Source organism: Loxodonta africana, chromosome 10 (genome assembly GCF_030014295.1).
Source record: "Loxodonta africana isolate mLoxAfr1 chromosome 10, mLoxAfr1.hap2, whole genome shotgun sequence".
NCBI lineage: Eukaryota > Metazoa > Chordata > Mammalia > Proboscidea > Elephantidae > Loxodonta > Loxodonta africana.
Window position 1 is genome coordinate 110,303,129 of NC_087351.1, and position 20,731 is coordinate 110,323,859.

Below are 20,731 nucleotides of genomic sequence, written 5' to 3' on the forward strand. Positions count from 1 at the left end.
GCAACGGGACCTCACAACAACAGTCTGCCTAAGTTCAAATGAGGGCATTGCCATTTATTAGTTGTCTCCCTGGTAAAATGGGGATAGCACCGCCTACCTCAAAGTTTTGGTAAGGATGAAATGACTTAATACAAGTAATGGTTTAGAATAATGCCCGGCATGTAGTAAGTGCTATGTGCCTGACCAGTTTTGTTGTTTTAAATTGAGCACAGAGGCTTAAGAAAAACTAACTTTTTCAATTTAAACTTCAGTAAGTTGAATACTGATTAAAATACAAGAATTTTTAAACATTTCTCTTAAATACAAAAGCCTTGACTTGGCCCATAAAAGCCCAGTAATCACATAGTAGCACCCCAAGAGGCTATGAGCTCCTTGGCGTAGGAGCCACCTACCTCACCTTTGGGTACCTCACAACAACTGAGTACTCAATAAGCTACAGATATTGACTAAGTGGATGAATTAAACTACGGCTCATCAACATTTGGTGTCAGTTATAACCTGCTCGGACAATGCTCTCACCAGTATCTACAACACACAGGTATACCAGGGTCAACCAATAATACAGAACAGAGATCAGTCCTGATTCTAACATCAGGGTCATACACAAGTGATTCTATTTAAGATTTGTATATTCTGACAACTAGTCATTATTTACATTAATCTTCTCTCATAGCAATTTCAACAACACAATAACTACGGATAGGTCAATCAAGGCACTTTGAGAAAGAAAACACTTAGAAAAAACAACCTACTTCCAAAGTATTTCTGTGGTTGTTGTACACCGTCGTGTCTATTCCGACTCATAGCACCCCACGTGACAGAACAGAATGGCCCTATAGGGTTTCCTTGGCTGTAACCTTCACAGAAGCAGGCAGGTCTTTCACAAGCCCTCCGGTGGATTCAAACGGCCAGCCTTTCAGTTAGCGTTTAAGTGCTTAACTGCTGTACCACCTGGGCTCCTCCAAAATATTTCTAGCAAGTGTTAAAGCAATAAAGTGTTCTCTTTTAAAGTGATGCTAGGTTTTTGAAGTCAGAGGGAAAAAAAAGTTAAAAACACTGCTTGATTTAAGGTAGTTTTAAAGTATTGTTCAGGTGAGATGTCAAGGCCACTTTCTGGCAAATGAGGCATAAATAAATGATCCTGACCTAGAGCACATTTACACGTGTTAGAGGTCAGCCAGGGCTCTCGCACGCAGAGGTGAAGAAAACCAAGACTCACCTCGAAGTTGTACTTCCTCATCTGGTTGACGTGGCGGCAGTATAGGTAGAGCATGCCGATGCTGCTGCCCACCGCGATGTAGTCCCCGCTGGTATCCAGGGCTGTGAGGTAGACCACCACAGAGCGGAAACCCTTCTGGATCTTTGTGGGAATGGCATTGAGGAGATAGTACAGCGGGCAGAACTCTCTGAACGTCACAGGCTCTGAGAGTGACGCCATGGCCGAGGCGTCCACGGATGACCTTCGGGCAGGAAAAGGAACTCTGGCATCGAGGGAAACCTGGGGGCTAAAGAACAAGGCGTTATCATTTTCCCAAAGCCTAGTGATGCCAAAAAGAAGTAACGCTTAATAGCGGAAACCCAGAACTTTTAGGTGGGTAAAAACTACAGCTGCGGCTTAATTCAACGGTGAAAATATACGATCCACTCAAGGTGTCATTAAGATCACTTTTGAGTATTTTAGCTCAAAGTGTACTTCAATATGGACTGATCCCTCTAATTTATGCTATTTCTAAGGAGGGGTGAAAAGAATATTAAAAAAAAAGTTCTTACTCTCAAGAAGCTTATGTTCTAGCCAGAGAAGCAAATGAAACAGTGCAGAGATACAAAGCCACATGTAAGTAGGAGCTGTGGGTCTGGATGAGAAGACGGAAAGATCAGTGTGAATTAATGGAAAGATCAGTGTGGATTAATGTCAGAATAGAGGAGCCTTCATTGGAAACTTCACTGGAAACATGTGAACCAGGAAGCCTCCAGGATGGACGGGATGTACAAGAAATCAGGAAACGCTCTCTGTCCTAGGAGAACTGTGAACCAATCTCAGGCATGGCATATGCTCACTGTACCAATGAGACAGGGAGGAAACAGAGCCCAGTGTTGTGCACAGCCTCTTGAGCGCTCAGAGACTGGCATCTGTGCCACACAGAGACCCATGCCTCTCTGCACTTTGAATTCAGAGCTTCCCTTAATAAAGGCACTTAGAAGGAGAGTCAGGAGTAGGAGGATATGGAATGAGCGGCTAACGGCCTCCATGAACAACTGCCTCCTTTGCCATGAGAACAGAAGAACTGGATGGGGCCCAGCTACTCTTACTGAACATTTTCATCAAAGAGTCTATAGAAGAATCCCAATCAAAAGGGGAAAAATGCAAAACAGAATTTCAAATTCTCATGGACTCCAGACTTCCTGGAGCCATGGAGGGTGGCTGAGCCCCTGAAGCTATTGCCCTGAGATAATCTTTAAACCTTAAACCAAAAATATTCCCTAAAGTCTTCTTATATCCAAGTAACAGTTTAGCTTAACTAGTAAAAAAGGCCTGCCTTGAGCATTGTGCTCTTTTAAGAACTATCTATATGGGACCAAATCAACAACAGTAACTTGAAATATTAGATAAGGGGCTTAGGGATCAGTAAGTTTATGTTAACGAGGGAGCAATAACTCAGAAAAGTGGGTGAGAATGGTTGCACAACTCGAAGACTGTAATCAGCATCACAAAACTGACCATGTAGAAACTTGAACTGGTGTATGTTTTGCTGTATATATTCTCAACAACAATAAAATAAAGACACTCAACCCTTGTCCAGCATGTTATCATTGACAAAGTGCTCACTAACTTAATTTAATCCTTGCTGGTGTTGTGTGCCACTGAGTCAATTCCATCTCTTTATTGACCCTATAAGACAGAGTAGAACTGCCCCATAAGGTTTACTAGGCTGTAATCTTTATGATTACATTAACAACCTGTGATATGCAGATGACACAACCTTGCTTGCTGGAAGTGAAGAGGACTTGAAGCATTTACTGATGAAGATAAAAGACTGCAGCCTTCCGTACAGATTACACCTCAACATAAAGAAAACAAAAATCCTCACAACTGGACCAATAAGCAACATCATGATAAATGGAGCAAAGATTGAGGTTGTCAAGGATTTCATTTTACTTGGATCTACAATCAACACTCAACGAAGCAGCAGTCAGGAAATCAAATGATGTACTGTATCAGGCAAATCTGCCACAAAAGACCTCCTTAAAGTGTTTAAAAGCAAAGATGTCACCTTGAGGACTAAGGCATGCCTGATTCAAGCCATGGTGTTTTCAATCACCTCACATGCATGCAAAAGACGGACAATGAAAAAGGAAGACCAATGAAGGATTGACACATCTGAATTACAGTGTTGGCAAATGGACTGCCAGAAGAACAAACAAATCTGTCTTGGAAGAAGTACACCCAGAATGCTCCTTGGTGTCTCTTCCTCTGTAGAAGCGAGGATGGCAAGACTTTGTCTCACGTACTGTGGACGTGTTATCAGGAGGGACCAGTCCCTGGAGAAGCACATCAAGTTTGGTAAAGTAGAGGGTCAGCAAAAAAGAAGACCTTTAATGAGATGGATTGACACAGTGGCTATAACAATGGGCTCAAGCATAGCAACGATTGTGAAGATGGTGCAGGACCAGGCAGTGTTTCAATCTGTTGTACACAGGGTCACTATGAGTCAGAACCAATTCGACAGCACCTAACGACAACAATCTCTGTATAGGCAGATTACCAGGTCTTTTCTCCCAGGGAATGGCTGGTGGGTTCAAACTGTCAGCCTTTTAGTTAACAATCAAGCACTTAGGTAGGTGGCGTTATTCCCTATTTTTAGATGAAGATACTGAGGACCATCGTGGTCAAGAGACTTGCTCAAGACCACACAGCCAACACTTGAATCTAGGTCTTCTCACTTCAAGTCCTGGGCGCTCTCCAATGTACAATCAAAGCCCTTTCAGATAATCACACACGCCTAGGTAGGTCTCTGTACCTGATTATACCTGGAGGGATATTTTAGCCCTTAGCGCTCTATGGAGACTTTCAAGCCCCTATAGTGGGAACTTCTTGGAACGCGGACTTAGAGTTTGTTTGGACTACAGGCTCATCTAGGTGACTGACTGACTGACTTTCAAGACCTCTTCTGATCAAGTCACCAACTCGTTCTCACCCAAGGCCTTTGCATCGGCTCTTCCCACTGCCTGGAATGCTCTTTCTCCAGATGTCACTCGGCTCTGCTGCTTCTCCACATGCAGGTCTCTGCTCACCTGACTGTCCCTGTGAAGCTTCCCCTCAGCACTCTATCCACACCCTCCTTCCCTGCTGACGGCTGCCTCTGCCTACCCATGGCACTGACATCACTCACCCCCAACCCCCTGCCCCCAGCAAAGGGTCAGACACATAGGAGACACTCAAGAAGTATTTACTGAATAAATGAATTATGAAAAAGGAACACCTGCAAGGAAGGAATGAACGACAAGAATGGAAGGAAAGCAAAATATCTCTTCTCCAACATGGCCCAACTCAATCCAAGAAGCAAATTCCCTACATCTGTAGAGCATATTCAAAGCCCTAGTGTGGCACAGTGGTTAAGAACCTGGCTCCTAACTAAAAGACTGGTAGTTTGAATCCACCAGCTGCTCCTTGGAAACCTATGGAGCAGTTCTACTTTGTCCTACAGGGCCGCAACGAATCAGAATCAACGCGACAGCAATGGGTAGGTCATGTCCAGTTTTCCAAAGCACTTCTACTTTATTTGACAGTCACAACAGTCAATTGAGTGAGGTACACAGAGGAAATATCCATGCATGGTGACTTTCCTAAAGATGCATTCATAAGAATCATATCCCTGTTTTAGCTGAAGCTGAAGCTCTGGGAGGTTTAGAAGCTTGCCCAAGGTCACACAGCCCTATGTGCCTGGTGCAAGAGAAAGGTGGACTGTTAACGCTGGTCCTGTCCACAAAGCAGCACGGTTCATACACTGACAACTTCTCAAGGGCAACCTGGCCCTGGCGGAGGGATGCACACGCTCTCCAATCCTTGTTTGCACAAGTAACAGAAACGTAGGCAAGAGCCACACAACCCAACATCCGATGAAAATGCAACGGCTCTTGGGCAAAGCCAAATACAGGGGACAGGCACCCTGGGAAAGCATGTGGGTCATTTTACGGACGTGGTGCAGGAAACCCAAAATAATAACAACGGCAATAGCAAAAACAGCAATAATGGGAACAGCTAACACTAGGAGCTAATAGAAACTGTTCTCACCACTTATTCGCTCATTAAATCCTCACAAAAATCCTGCAAGGTAGGTACCCTTGTTTTCTCCATTTTATAGATGAGGAAACTGCTCCCATTTCAAAAATCTCCTCTACATTTTTATTCATAAAGACAGGCACCAGGAGCAGTGAGCTTTGATTTCCTTGATGAGTGTACACATATGTACACATGCGGCGTGCACACCAGTGTGCCGTACTTTTTGTAATTTTAAAAATAAAAGTTTTCTCTTCATAAGTTATAAATGCTCACTACAGATTTAGAAACATGGGAATTACAAAACAGTAAATAAAAGTTACTCATAATCCTCTCACACACAGATATGAGATATTTTACATATGTGTACAGTTTTTCACTTAATAAATCATGTGTCTTTTCCAGATCATTAAATGATCTTCTACAACATGATTTTTAATGAGTACACAGAAAAACTTCAAGGAACGCACTATATGGATGTCACGGATTGGGTTGTATTCCCAAAAATATCTGTCAAGGAGACGGGGCCAAGATGGCGGACTAGGTAGATGCTACCTCGGATCCCTCTTGCAACAAAGACTCGGAAAAACAAGTGAATTGATCACATACATAACAATCTACGAACCCTGAACAACAAACACAGATTTAGAGACAGAGAACGAACAAATACCAGGAAGAACTGACTGTTTTCGGAGCCTGGAACCAGCGTCCCACTCAGGTAACCTTGGCGCCGGGCTTAGGTCTCGGCCCAGGGGAGCTGAACACAAAATCTTGTGACGGCGCAAACAAGGGGCAAAGCCCTACCCCCCTGAACTGACCCCAGGAGGAGGCCCAGCCAGTCCGGGCAGGCGACGTGGCGACGCGGCTGGTGGGAGAAGTCCCCGGGAGGCAGTGACTGGTTTTGGAGCCGGGAGTGCAGCGTCCCAGCCGGGGAACCTTGGCGCCGGGCTTTTGACCAGGCACTGTCACGGTGCAAGCACAGGGCGCAGGCCTACTCCCCTGAACTAACCCCGGGAGGGGGCCCAGCCGGTCCGCGGAGGCGGCGCAGCGACCCGGCTGGCGGGAAGAGAAGTCCCCGGGAGGCAGCGACTGATTTTGAAGCCGGGAGTGCAGCGTCCCAGCAGCAGAACCTTGACGCTGGGCTTTGGACTGGCAGCGGAGCATCTGACCACGGCTTCAGTGGGCCAGACCCTAGGGGGCAATCTCCACACAGCCAGCACACACAGGCGACACGGCCCTCGGGAATCTCAGATAAAATAGTCATTCCAAGCAAGATAAGCAACTTTGGCTATATTCCGGAGTGCTACTCTCCTGTTTCTCTGAACCCTCCCCCACCCTTCCCAGGCGGCTTCATTAACATTGGAATTTCCTGAGCCAGAGGGAGAACGGCTCCGGCTCCACGGCGGCTTTGCTTTTCCCTTTTTTTTTTTTGGTCTTTTCCTAACCCATTCTTCCAGCCTGAGAGAAGGAACCACAAAAAACCCAGGGACCAAAAATCCATCCCTAATAGGACTAAAAACACAGAACCAGCTACAGCCAAGCATATATGATCCAAATCTCGGACTTTCATCCTTACAGGGAATAAGGTGGCGGTTATAATCCAAAGGCAGCTCTGATAGGGATCTGACTGCATTTTTTTTTTTTTTAGCATTTTCTGGAAAAACAAGTCTCCCAGGTCTGATATCTCTGCTTATTCAACAGAGCCCTAACCGAACCACAACAGGGAACTGAGGGCTGAAGCTCCCCCCAGACCACCTAGCCTCTTGCCTTAGGGGTCTAAGGAGGGTGACACCTACCAATCAGTAGAGGTACTTGCAATGGGGGCCTAAGGTACAGCTGCAGTGCCCTCCCACCAAGGTGCTATAGGAATAGAGACACACCTACCTCACTGATACTTGGGGGAAGCCTGTCAGCATCCGGCCCCCCATGGAGGGTGAACCCCAGCTGCTAATAGAATCTGGTGCACACAACTATCACCACTACTTCTCGAGGTGGATAGGTGTTAGGGTGCAGCACACACTTGATGACCCAAAATCAGATTCTACTCAAGAACAGTGAATAGACTCAGGCATATATATCTGGCAACAGCCCAAACCAGCTGGTACTAGGTAATAAGTAAGTCAAGGGCTACAACAAACAAGACAGCACAATCTAGTAGCCCATCCACGTACATTGAAAGAAAACAAAACAAGATAAGACTCAGTGAGCAATTACAGAATAAACCACTACTACATCTTTTTATATCTTAGTGATGGCTCAGAGCAGCAGTCCATATCAAACCACATAAAGAAGCAGACCATGACAGCTTCTACAACCCCCCAAACAAAAGAATCAAAATCTTTCCCAAATGAAGATACAATCCTGGAATTATCAGATACAGAATATAGAAAACTAATTTACAGAATGGTTCAAGACATCAGGAATGACATCAGAAACGAAATAAGGCAAACTGCAGAAAAAGCCAAGGAACACACTGATAAAACAGTTGAAGAACTCAAAAAGATTATTCAAGAACATAGTGGAAAAATTAATAAGTTGCAAGAATCCACAGAGAGACAACATGTAGAAATCCAAAAGATTAACAATAAAATTACAGAATTAGACAACGCAATAGGAAGTCAGAGGAGCAGACTCGAGCAATTAGAATGCAGACTGGGAAATCTGGAGGACCAGGGAATTAACACCGACATAGCTGAAAAAAAATCAGATAGAAGAATTAAAAAAAAGAAGAAACCCTAAGAATCATGTGGCACTCTATCAAGAAGGATAACTTGCGTGTGATTGGAGTCTCAGAACAGGGAGGGGGGACAGAAAACACAGAGAAAATAGTTGAAGATCTGCTGACAGAAAACTTCTCTGACATCATGAAAGACGAAAGGACATCTATCCAAGATGCTCATCGAACCCCATTTAAGATTGATCCAAAAAGAAAAACACCAAGACGTATTATCATCAAACTTGCCAAAACCAAAGATAAAGAGAAAATTTTAAAAGCAGCCAGGGAGAAAAGAAAGGTCTCCTACAAAGGAGAATCAATAAGAATAAGTTCAGACTACTCAGCAGAAACCATGCAGGCAAGAAGAAAATGGGATGACATATACAGAGCACTGAAGGAGAAAAACTGCCAGCCAAGGATCATATATCCAGCAAAACTCTCTCTGAAATATGAAGGCGAAATTAAGATATTTACAGATAAACACAAGCTTAGAAAATTTGCAAAAACCAAACCAAAGCTACAAGAAATACTAAAGGAAATTGTTTGGTCAGAAAACCAGTAATATCAGATACCAGCACAATACAAGGTCACAAAACAGAACATCCTGATATCAACTCAAATAGGGAAATCACAAAAACAAATTAAGATTAATTAAAAAAAAATGCTCATAACAGGGAATCATTGAAGTCAATACGTAAAAGATCACAATAATCAAAAACAGGGACTAAATACAGGTGGCATAGAACTACCATATGGAGAGTGATACAAGGCGATATAGGACAATACAAGTTAGGTTTTTACTTAGAAAAATAGGGGTAAATATTAAGGTAACCACAAAGAGGTATAACAACTCCATAACTCAAGATAAAAGCCAAGAAAAACGTAACGACTCAACAAACATAGAGTCAAACACTATGAAAATGAGGATCTCACAATTTACTAAGAAAAACGTCTCAGCACAAAAAAGTATGTGCAAAAATGAAATTGTCAACAACACACGTAAAAAGGCATCAAAATGACAAAACTAAACACTTATTTATCTATAATTACGCTGAATGTAAATGGACTAAATGCACCAATAAAGAGACAGAGAGTCTCGGACTGGATAAAGAAACACGATCCGTCTATATGCTGCCTACAAGAGACACACGTTAGAGACACAAACAAACTAAAACTCAAAGGATGGAAAAAAACAAATCAAGCAAACAATAAGCAAAAAAGAAGAGGAGTAGCAATATTAATTTCTGACAAAATAGACTTTAGACTTAAATCCACTACAAAGGATAAAGAAGGACACTACATAATGATAAAAGGGACAACTGATCAGGAAGACATAACCATATTAAATATTTATGCACCCAATGACAGGGCTGCAAGATACATAAATCAAATTTTAACAGAATTGAAAAGTGAGATAGACACCTCCACATTTATAGTAGGGGACTTCAACACACCACTTTCGGAGAAGGACAGGACATCCAGTAAGAAGCTCAATAGAGACACGGAAGACCTAATTACAACAATCAACCAACTTGACCTCATTGACTTATACAGAACTCTCCACCCAACTGCTGCAAAGTATACTTTTTTTTCTAACACACATGGAACATTCTCTAGAATAGACCACATATTAGGTCATAAAACAAATCTTTGCAGAATCCAAAACATCGAAATATTACAAAGCATCTTCTCAGACCACAAGGCAAGAAAACTATAAATCAATAACAGAAAAACTAGGGAAAAGAAATCAAATACTTGGAAACTGAACAATACCCTCCTGAAAAAAGACTGGGTTATAGAAGACATCAAGGAGGGAATAAGGAAATTCATAGAATGCAACGAGAATGAAAATACTTCCTATCAAAACCTCTGGGACACAGCAAAAGCAGTGCTCAGAGGCCAATTTATATCGATAAATGCACACATACAAAAAGAAGAAAGAGCCAAAATCAGAGAACTGTCCCGACAACTTGAACAAATAGAAAGTGAGCAACAAAAGAACCCATCAACCACCAGAAGAAAACAAATAATAAAAATTAGAGCTGAACTAAATGAATCAGAGAACAGAAAAACAATTGAAAGAATTAACAAAGGCAAAAGCTGGTTCGTTGAAAAAATTAACAAAATTGATAAACCACTGGCTAGACTGACTAAAGAAATACAGGAAAGGAAACAAATAACCCGAATAAGAAACGAAAAGGGCCACATCACAACAGACCCAACTGAAATTAAAAGATTCACAGCAGATTATTACAAAAAATTGTACTCTAACAAATTTGCAAACCTAGAAGAAATGGATGAATTCCTGGAAAAACACTACCTTTTTTTATAACCTAAACTAACACATTCAGAAGTAGAACAACTAAATAGACCCATAACAAAAAAAGAGATTGAAACGGTAGTCAAAAAACTCCCAACAAAAAAAAGCCCTGGCCTGGACGGCTTCACTGCAGAGTTCTACCAAACTTTCAGAGAAGAGTTAACACCACTACTTCTGAAGGTACTTCAAAGCATAGAAAATGACGGAATACTACCAAACTCATTCTATGAAGCCACCATCTCCCTGATACCAAAACCAGGTAAAGACATTACAAAAAAAAAAAAGAAAATTACAGACCTATATCCCTCATGAACATAGATGCAAAAATCCTCAACAAAATTCTAGCCAATAGAATTCAACAACATATCAAAAAAATAAGTCACCACAACCAAGTGGGATTTATACCAGGTATGCAAGGCTGGTTTAATATCAGAAAAACCATTAATGTAATCCACCACATAAATAAAACAAAAGACAAAAACCACATGATCTTATCAATTGATGCAGAAAAGGCATTTGACAAAGTCCAACACCCATTTATGATAAAAACTCTCACCAAAATAGGAATTGAAGGAAAATTCCTCAACATAATAAAGGGCATCTATGCAAAGCCAACAGCCAATATCACTCTAAATGGACAGAACCTGAAAGCATTCCCCTTGAGAACGGGAACCAGACAAGGATGCCCTTTATCACCGCTCTTATTCAACATTGTGCTAGAAGTCCTAGCCAGAGCAATTAGGCTAGACAAAGAAATAAAGGGCATCCGGATTGGCAAAGAGGAAGTAAAATTATCTCTATTTTCAGATGACATGATCTTATACACAGAAAACCCCAACGAATCCACCAGAAAACTACTGAAACTAATAGAAGAGTTTGGCAGAGTCTCAGGTTATAAGATAAACATACAAAAATCACTGGGATTCCTCTACATCAACAATAAGAACATTGAAGAGGAAATCACGAAATCAATATCATTCACAGTAGCCCCCAAGAAGATAAAATACTTAGGAATAAATCTTACCAAGGAGGTAAAAGACCTATACAAAGAAAAGTACAAAGCTCTACTACAAGAAATTCAAAAGGACATACTTAAGTGGAAAAACATACCTTGCTCATGGATAGGAAGACTTAACATAGTAAAAATGTCTATTCTACCAAAAGCCATCTATACATGCAATGCACTTCCGATCCAAATTCCAATGTCATTTTTTAAGGTGATAGAGAAACAAATCACCAACTTCATATGGAAGGGAAAGAAGCCTCGGATGACAAGCAAAGCATTACTGAAAAAGAAGAAAGTGGGAGGCCTCACTCTACCTGATTTCAGAACCTATTATACAGCCACAGTAGTCAAACAGCCTGGTATTGGTACAACAACAGGCACATAGACCAGTGGAACAGAATTGAGAACCCAGATATAAATCCATCCACATATGAGCAGCTGATACTTGACAAAGGCTCAGAGTCAGTTAATTGGGGAAAAGATAGTCTTTTTAACAAACGGTGCTGGCATAACTGGATATCCATTTGCAAAAAAATGAAACAGGACCCATACCTCACACCAAGCACAAAAACTAACTCCAAGTGGATCAAAGACCTAAACATAAAGACTAAAACGATAAAGATCAGAGAAGAAAAAATAGGGACAACCTTAGGAGCCCTAATACAAGGAACAAACAGAATACAAAACATTACCAAAAGTAACGAAGAGAAACCAGATAACTGGGAACTCCTAAAAATCAAACACCTATGCTCTTCTAAAGACTTCACCAAAAGAGTAAAAAGACGACCTACAGACTGGGAAAGAATTTTCAGCTATGACATCTCAGACCAGCACCTGATCTCTAAAATCTACATGATTCTGTCAAAACTCAACCACAAAAAGACAAACAACCCAATCAAGAAGTGGGCAAAGGATATGAACACACACTTCACTAAAGAAGATATTCAGGCAGCCAACAGATACATGAGAAAATGCTCTCGATCATTAGCCATTAGAGAAATGCAAATTAAAACTACGATGAGATTCCATCTCACTCCAACAAGGCTGGCATTAATCCAAAAAACACAAAATAATAAATGTTGGAGAGGCTGCAGAGAGATTGGAACTCTTATACACTGCTGGTGGGAATGTAAAATGGTACAACCACTTTGGAAATCTATCTGGTGTTATCTTAAACAGTTAGAAATAGAACTACCATACAACCCAGAAATCCCACTCCTCGGAATATACCCTAGAGAAATAAGAGCCTTCACACAAACAGATATATGCACACCCATGTTTACTGCAGCTCTGTTTACAATAGCAAAAAGCTGGAAGCAACCAAGGTGTCCATCAACGGATGAATGGTTAAATAAATTGTGGTATATTCACATAATGGAATACTACGCATCGATAAAGAACAGTGAGGAATCTGTGAAACATTTCATAACATGGAGGAACCTGGAAGGCATTATGCTGAGCAAAATGAGTCAGAGGCAAAAGGACAAATATTGTATAAGACCACTATTATAAGATCTTGAGAAACAGTATAAACTGAGAAGAACACATACTTTTGTGGTCACGAGGGGGGGAGGGAGGGAGGGTGGGAGAGGGTTTTTTACTGATTAATTAATAGATAAGAACTGCTTTAGGTGAAGGGAAGGACAATACTCAATACATGGAAGGTCAGCTCAACTGGACTGGACCAAAAGCAAAAAAGTTTCCGGGGGATAAAACGAATGCTTCAAAGGTCAGCGGAGCAAGGGCGGGGGTTTGGGGACCATGGTTTAAGGGGACTTCTAAGTCAATTGGCAAAATAATTCTATTATGAAAACATTCTGCATCCCACTTTGAAATGTGGCGTCTGGGGTCTTAAATGCTAACAAGCCGGCATCTAAGATGCATCAATTGGTCTCAACCCACCTGGAGCAAAGGAGAATGAAGAACACCAAGGTCACACGACAACTAAGAGCCCAAGAGACAGAAAGGGCCACAGGAACCAGAGACCTACATCATCCTGAGACCAGAAGATCTAGTTGGTGCCCAGCCACAATCGATGACTGCCCTGACAGGGAGCACAACAGAGAACCCCTGAGGGAGCAGGAGATCAGTGGGTTGCAGACCCCAAATTCGCATAAAAAGACCATACTTCATGGTCTGACTGAGACTAGAGGAATCCCGGTGGTCATGGTCCCCAAACCTTCTGTTGGCCCAGGACAGGAACCACCCCCGAAGACAACTCATCAGACATGAAAGGGACTGGACAGTAGGTAGGTGAGAGATGCTGATGAAGAGTGAGCTAATTATATCAAGTGGTCACTTGAGACTGTGTTGGCATCACCTGTCTGGAGGGGGGATGGGAGGATAGAGAGAGTTGGAAGCTGGCAAAGTTGTCACAAAAGGAGAGACTGGAAGGGCTGACTCATTAGGGGGAGAGCAAGTGGGAGTACGGAGTAAGGTGTATATAAACTTATATGTGACAGTCTGACCTGATTTGTAAACGTTCACTTGAAGCTCAATAAAAGTTAATAAAAAAAAAATCTGTAAATTTGGCTAGGTCATGATTCCCAGTGCTGTATGAATATCTACCATTTTGTCATCTGATGGGATTTCCCTATGTGTTGGAAATCCTATCACTACGATTTGATGTGATGGACTAGCGGCAGTTATATTGATGAGATCTACAAGGTTAAATAGTGTCTTAAGCCAATCTCTTTTGAGATACAAGACAGAGAAGTGAGCACAGAGACATGGGGACCTCATGCCACCAAGAGAGCAGGGCCCGGTGCAGAGCACATCCTTTGGACCCGAGGTTCCTGCACAGAGAAGCTCATTGACCAGGTGCAGACTGATGACAAAGACCTTCCTCCAGAGCCAACAGAGAGAGAAAGCCTTCCCCTGGAGCAATGCCCTGAATTTGGGCTTGTAGCCTACTAGACTGTCAAAAAATAAATTTGCCTTTGTTAAAGCCATTCACTTATGGTATTTCTGTCATAACAGCACTAGATGACTAAGAAAATGGATAATCCAAAATTTTCTCAACCAAAATGTTTTAATTTTGCCATCACAATAAGCAAAACAGACAAACCTCCGCGTATCAGAATAAATTTCAAGAGGTAAAACTGCTGAATTAACAAAAGAATCAACTGCTGTCAGCATGACCTGCGAATGTCTCCAGCACGTTTTTGAAAAGGCACACAGAGGCCGGTGACTCCCACCAACCAGAGGGGCAGAGCAGCAGGGCTGGGGGCCAGGTGCCCCAGAAAGGCCTCAGGAGGCACATGAGAACACACACAGTCTCCCTACCTGGGGGCCTCGAGGACAGGTCAGCACCAGGCCCACCAGCCCTGGCCCAACAGTCAGATGTGAGGAGCAGGCTGGGCCAACTCCCAGAAAACCTATTCCAGAGGAACGGGCTGAGGAAGGCCTCCAGAGCCACTGCCTGGCTGGCGTAGGAGAGGTTTGGAAAAAATAATTTAGACTCCACGTACATTCCTGCTTTGGCCTCTTGCCTCTCCCTTACCCCATCCTCAAGGAGCCCTGGTGGTACAATGGTTAAGCGCTCAACTGCTAACTGAAAGGTGGCACTTCGATCCCGCCCAGGAACTCCAAGGGAGAAAGACCTGGTGATCTGCTTCTGTAAAGCTTACAGCCAAGGAAACCATATGGGGCAGTCCTACTCTGTCACAGGGGGTCGCTGAGCTGGGATTGACTCCATGGCAACACCTAACAACAACTACCCCACCCTCACACAAGACCACAGGCTCCAACCACCCCCCCAACCCCTACCCCCATCATAAAATTAGCCCTCTTGACTGTGGAAAACTGGTGGCGTCGTTAATGACAATGAAGTCAAACAGACTTGGGTTCACTTGAAAATACTTTGCTAAGTGAAATGAGTCAGTCACAGGAGGACAAATTTTGTAGGATCACACTAACAGGAAGTATCTAGAGTAGGTAAATGCGTAGAGACCAAAGCTCATTAGCAGTTACTAGACAGGGAAGGGAGGGCAACAGGTCATTGCTTAGCGGGCCCTGAGCTTCCGTTAAGGATGATGGAGGAATATGGAGACGGAGAGCTGCGATGGCTGCACATGATGAACGTAACTAATGTCACTGAATTGTATGCGTAAAAAAAGCTGAAATAGCAAATGTTTCGTTACATACAGCTTTACCATAAGAAAACAACAACTACTGATACAGCCACTTGGATGTATGTCAAAAATCCTCTGCTGAGCAAAATAAGCGAGATGAGAATGTACACTGAATGAAGCCATTTATATTAATTTTAGAAACAGGCAAATCTAATCTGACAGAAGTCAGAAGGGATGGTGGAAGGACAGGGGTCTGACTAGAAAGGAGCAGAAGGGTACCTTCTGGGGAGACTGAAGTGTTCTATACTTTGTTTTATGGTGGTAGTCACACAGGTATACATGGCTGAACACTTAATATCTGTGCATTTTATTGTATATAAGTTATACTACCCCACTGCTGTCAGGTTGATTCCAACGCATAGCTACCCTAACAGGACAGAGGAGAACTGCTCCATAGAGTTTCCAAAGAGTGCCCGGCAGATTCAAACTGTGGACCTCTTGGTCAGTAGCCATAGCACTTAACCACTATGCCACCAGGGTTTCCATATAAATTATACCTCCATCAAAAAAATAAATTTTTTTTTTTTTTTAAAAAAGAGACCCAAATCCAGATCCTAACCCAATGGGACCCTGGGAAATGAGTAAGATTGCTCCACAGGGTTTTCAAGGCTGTGACATTTCAGAAACAGATTGCCAGGTCTATCTTCCAAGGAGCCTCTGGGTGGACCTGAACCATCAAACTTTCAGTTAGGAGTTGAGTGCTTAACTGTTTGTACCACAAGGGACACCTGGAGTGGTTTAGGAGGTATTAATGGCTATTATGGGTGGTCAGAGTCCCTGGGACCATCTCCTTGGCACAACCAATGATAATGGCACCAAAAGCAACTTCAAACTTGTGAGGGAGCGCAGAACTCGCCTGCCAGTCTCCAGCAAGGATTAAAAACCATCATCAGTCTGTGCCAGGTAAGAGCCAAATCACAGCTTGAATCACCGTTATTGTTCAAGCTGAAATCCACCATGCTTGATTCCTACCTCCCCCTCACCCCGCAACAGTCCTTCACCCTATTCCATCGACTCTACCTCCAAACCCACCTCAAACCTGGTCCATCCCACCAACTCTATGGTCGCACCCATCTCTCACCCGGACCACTGTGCCAGTCTTCCAGGGATGGTCTCCTGTTTCCACGCCCGCCCGCTAGGACCTATTCTCATACACACCAGTCAGAACGAACTGACTTACCCGAAATCAAAAACTTTTGTGCTTCTCATCAAGGAAGTGAAAAGACAAACCACAGAATGGGAGAAAATATTTGCTAATCCTACATCTGTAAGGGGTTTGTATCTAGAATACATAAGGAACTCTTACCCATTGCCATCAAGTTGATTCCAACTCATAGCGACCCTACAAGACAGAGTGGAACTGCCCCACAGGATTTTCAAGGCTGTAATCTTTATAGAAGCAGACTACAACATCTCTCTCCCCTGGAGCAGCTGGTGGACTCAAACTGCCAACCTTTTCGGTTAGCAGCCAAGCACTAAACCACTGCATCACTCTTACAACTCAACAACAAAAAAAGTACGAATACCCTCAATTTAAAGTGGACAAAGGTTCTTAACAGATATTTCTCCAAAGAAAATATACAAATGGCCAACAAACACATGAAAAGATGCTCAATATCATTAGCCATCAGAGAAATACAAATCAAAAGCACAATGACATACAACTTCATACCCACCGGGGTGGCCAGAACCGAAAAGTCAGATAATAGGTGCCCCATACACTGCTAGTAGGAATGTAAAATGGTGCAGCCGCTTTGGAAAACAGTCTAGCAATTCCTCAAAAGGTTAAGCATAGTTAACCATACCAGCCAGCAATTCCACTCCTAAGTACACACTGGAGAGAAATGAAAACATACATCCACGCAAAAACTTGTACACAAATGTTCACAGCAGGATTACTCATAATAACCAAAAAGTAGAAACGGCTCAACGTCCACCAACTGATGAATGGACAAATAAGATGAGGTATGTCCACTCAGTGGATTTATTTGGCAATTAAAAGGAATGAAGAATTCATTCATGTTATGACTTTGGCTGAACCTTGAAAATCTTACGCTAAGTGGAAGAAGCCAGGTAAAAAAGACGACATATTACATAATTCCATTTATATGGAAAATCAGAAAAGGTAAACCTGTAGAGAAGGTAGATTGGTGGCTGGGTAGGGCTGCAGGGTGGGGCTGGGAGTGCCTGCTAACGGGTGAGAGATCTCTTTTTGGGCTGATGAAAATGGTCCGAAATTAGATTGTGGTGATGGTTGCATAATACTGCGAATATACTGAAAACTATTGGGAACCACTTTAAATGAGGGAATTGTATGGTATGTGAATTATATCTTAATAAAGCTGCTACCAAAAAATTAAAAAACAAACCAAAAAAGAATGTGCTCTTTGAGAGCGAAATCAGACCTTACTACCACCTACCCTAGTCAAGACCCTTTGGTGGCTCCCCAGTGCTTAAAGGATAAAAGCCAAATGCCTTACCTGTGGCTTCCATGGCCCTGTGCTGTCTGACCCCTCCCCTGGCTCCCAGTTGCATCTCTACCCCTCTCCACGTGGCCTCCAAACTCTAGCCACCACCCCCCGCCTCCTACCTGCTCTTCCCTGCCTCAGGACTGAGAACTCCTTTGCCCAGAATGGGCATCTCCTCAGCCCTGGTGTCCAAAGGCTTTCCTGACCAGATTACTTAAAAGTATTTTACAGTCCTCTCTTTTCTCTATCACACCACCTTACTTATGCCCTTCACAATACTGACCACAATCTCTAATTACTTCCTTTTGTAACTAGTTTAATGACCACTTCTCCCATGAGAATGTAAGCAACACCAAGTCTCTCTTGCTTACCAATGTAACACCAAAGCCAAACAGGCTAAGAATTGGCTATAAACAAACAACAAAACCCAAACCCACTGCTGTCCAGTCGATCCCGACTCATAGCGACCGTACAGGACAGAGTAGAACTGCCCCATAGGGTTTCCACGGCTATAATCCTTACAGGTGCAAACTGACCCATTTTTCTCCCGTGAAGCGGCTGGTGGGTTTGAACTGCCGAAACTTCAGTTAGCAGCCAAGCGCTTAACCATTGCACCACCAAGGTTCCTTTATGTAACTCCCAGTATCTATCAAAATCTTTGGCACAGGGTAGATGCTCAGTAAATGTTTGTTGAATGAATACTTACACAAAATCATATTCCTAATTCACTCTTTAAATTCAATAATGCTTCTCTGGTCACAGATATTTCAGATTTTAAAAGAAAAAAAAAAAACACACAGCTCCATGCCATTTCTTCTTCAAGTCACAATGCTCCTCCCCATTAGTGCCATCAATCCCATAAACCTGGAAGCCACCAGCTGGCCTTTATTGCTGACTGATAGCACCCAAGTGCCACCTTGATGGGCAGTTTTTCAAAATGGGAGATAGGACTAATGGAGAGTCTAAATCATCCACTTAGCAGTAGAAAGATCAGGTGTTGCCAGAGAGCTGTGACAGCACTAATGGTTTAAGGATTCTCTCCTCCATGCCTGTGTTGTTTTTAAAGTCTGCCTTACAACATCTATTAATTCTTTTAAGTGTTAAAATCTTACATCCGAACACAGGATGAAGCGTTGTCGCTGTTCTGCCCCCATCCATGCTGGCCAGCCAGGGCTCCCAGGCTAAGGCCTAACTCAAGCACCAAAGTTATACATTCTGACTACTGGTCTCTGTCTCACTTCTCTCAGGCCACTCTTTAATCCACACACTCTAGGCTCCAGGCACAAGGAGCCCTGACCACACCATGACACTTCCGTTCCCTCTAAAAAACCAACCAAAACCAAGCTGTCGAGTCAATTCTGAAGCATAGCTGCCCTAGAGGACAGAGTAGAACTGGTATTTCCAAGGCTATAATCTTTATGGAAGCAGGCTGCCACATCTTTCTCCTGCGGAGCGGCTGGTGGGTTCTAGCAGCCGAGCACTTAACCAATGCACCACAAGGGCTTTTTCTGTTCCCCCTACACACCCTTTAAGACCCAGCTCTCCTCTACCAGGGAGTCTTTGAAGACAGCCTCAGATACTTAGAACTCTATGGGGGCGGTATTTCACAGCACCGTCATCTTCTGTTTTCTCTCCTTGAATGGACTCTTTGTAGTCTCTGCCTGTCCTTCTAGTGTACACTCTGTGCTGCTTGGAAAGACCAGTATAGAGTGGTACAATCAACATTCAAAACGCATTTGTTACAATAATCTCTCTCTCTCTCAAAACACTGTGCCAGACCGGCCCAAGTATGATCGCCCTAAATATAAGACCACTCTCCCTAAACTATATTCATCCATTATGCAAAAATCACTGCACTCTTATGTCCAGGTCCAAATAATACAGGAGTCCCCTCTTATCTGCAGGGGATATGCTCCAAGACCTCCCCCTGCCCCGTGGCTGCCTGAAACCATGGAGAGTACTGAACCGTATGGATACTGTTTTGTCCTGTGCATACATACCTACCATAAAGTTGAATTTATAAACTGGTACAGTAAGGGATTAACAACAATTACTAATAATAAACACAACAATTATAACAACATACTGTAATAAAAGTTATGTAAATAACAGAGAGCGATTACACAAGATTTCATCATGCTCCATATTCATTTATCATTTTTGGACCATGGCTGACCACAGGTAATGGAAGTGCAGATAAGGGGGGATTAGAGTACACTCATTTTAAACTAAACACACATGGTAAACAATAGCTTACTTATACCTCAGCAGTTCACAAAGCTCATCAACTACTCCCTCCTGATTCTACCAAGCTCCCAGATGTTGTCATTTTATCTAGAAATCGCTCCATGCTCGACACCAAAGCTTGTCATTATGTGTATACCTGTTTCCTGATGGGTTCTTTACCTTTCCAAGTTCAATTAACTGTTCTGCCCCATGCCTGTTTCCTTCCTCTTTTCCAGTAGACATTCTGTACAAATCGCTTCCACGGTAGTGGCTAACATGAGAGAAGACTCTCCTCAAACTTGAAGGGTAACTTCTCAAAGGGAAAACTGAAAACACACACAGGAGGAGCCACCCTTCTTCTGTTGAAGGGCAATGAGGCTAACTTAAGCCCAATAAAAACTACTTCCTAGGTGGTACTAGCAATTAAGCACTTGACTACTAACAAAAGGCTGGTGGTCTGAACACACCTAGAAGCACCATAGACAGGCTGGTGATCTGTTTCTGAAAGGTCATAGCTTTGAAAACCCTATAAAGCAGTTCTACTTTGCACACATGGGGTCACCATGAATCGGAATCGACTAGAC

At 42.8% G+C, this 20,731-nt stretch overlaps 1 protein-coding gene across 8 annotated transcripts in view; it reads right to left on the reverse strand.

Moving 5' to 3' along the window:
• The window catches only part of TECPR2 (tectonin beta-propeller repeat containing 2), a 128,933-nt gene that overhangs the window by 106,651 nt on the left and 1,551 nt on the right, over positions 1-20,731 (reverse strand). For all 8 annotated transcript variants that reach the window (XM_064292945.1, XM_064292944.1, XM_003408859.4 and 5 more), the window contains exon 2: positions 1,220-1,505. In XM_064292945.1, coding sequence (XP_064149015.1) covers positions 1,220-1,438 — 219 coding nt within the window. In that variant the 5' untranslated portion in view covers positions 1,439-1,505. The remainder of the gene's footprint in view (positions 1-1,219; positions 1,506-20,731) is intronic.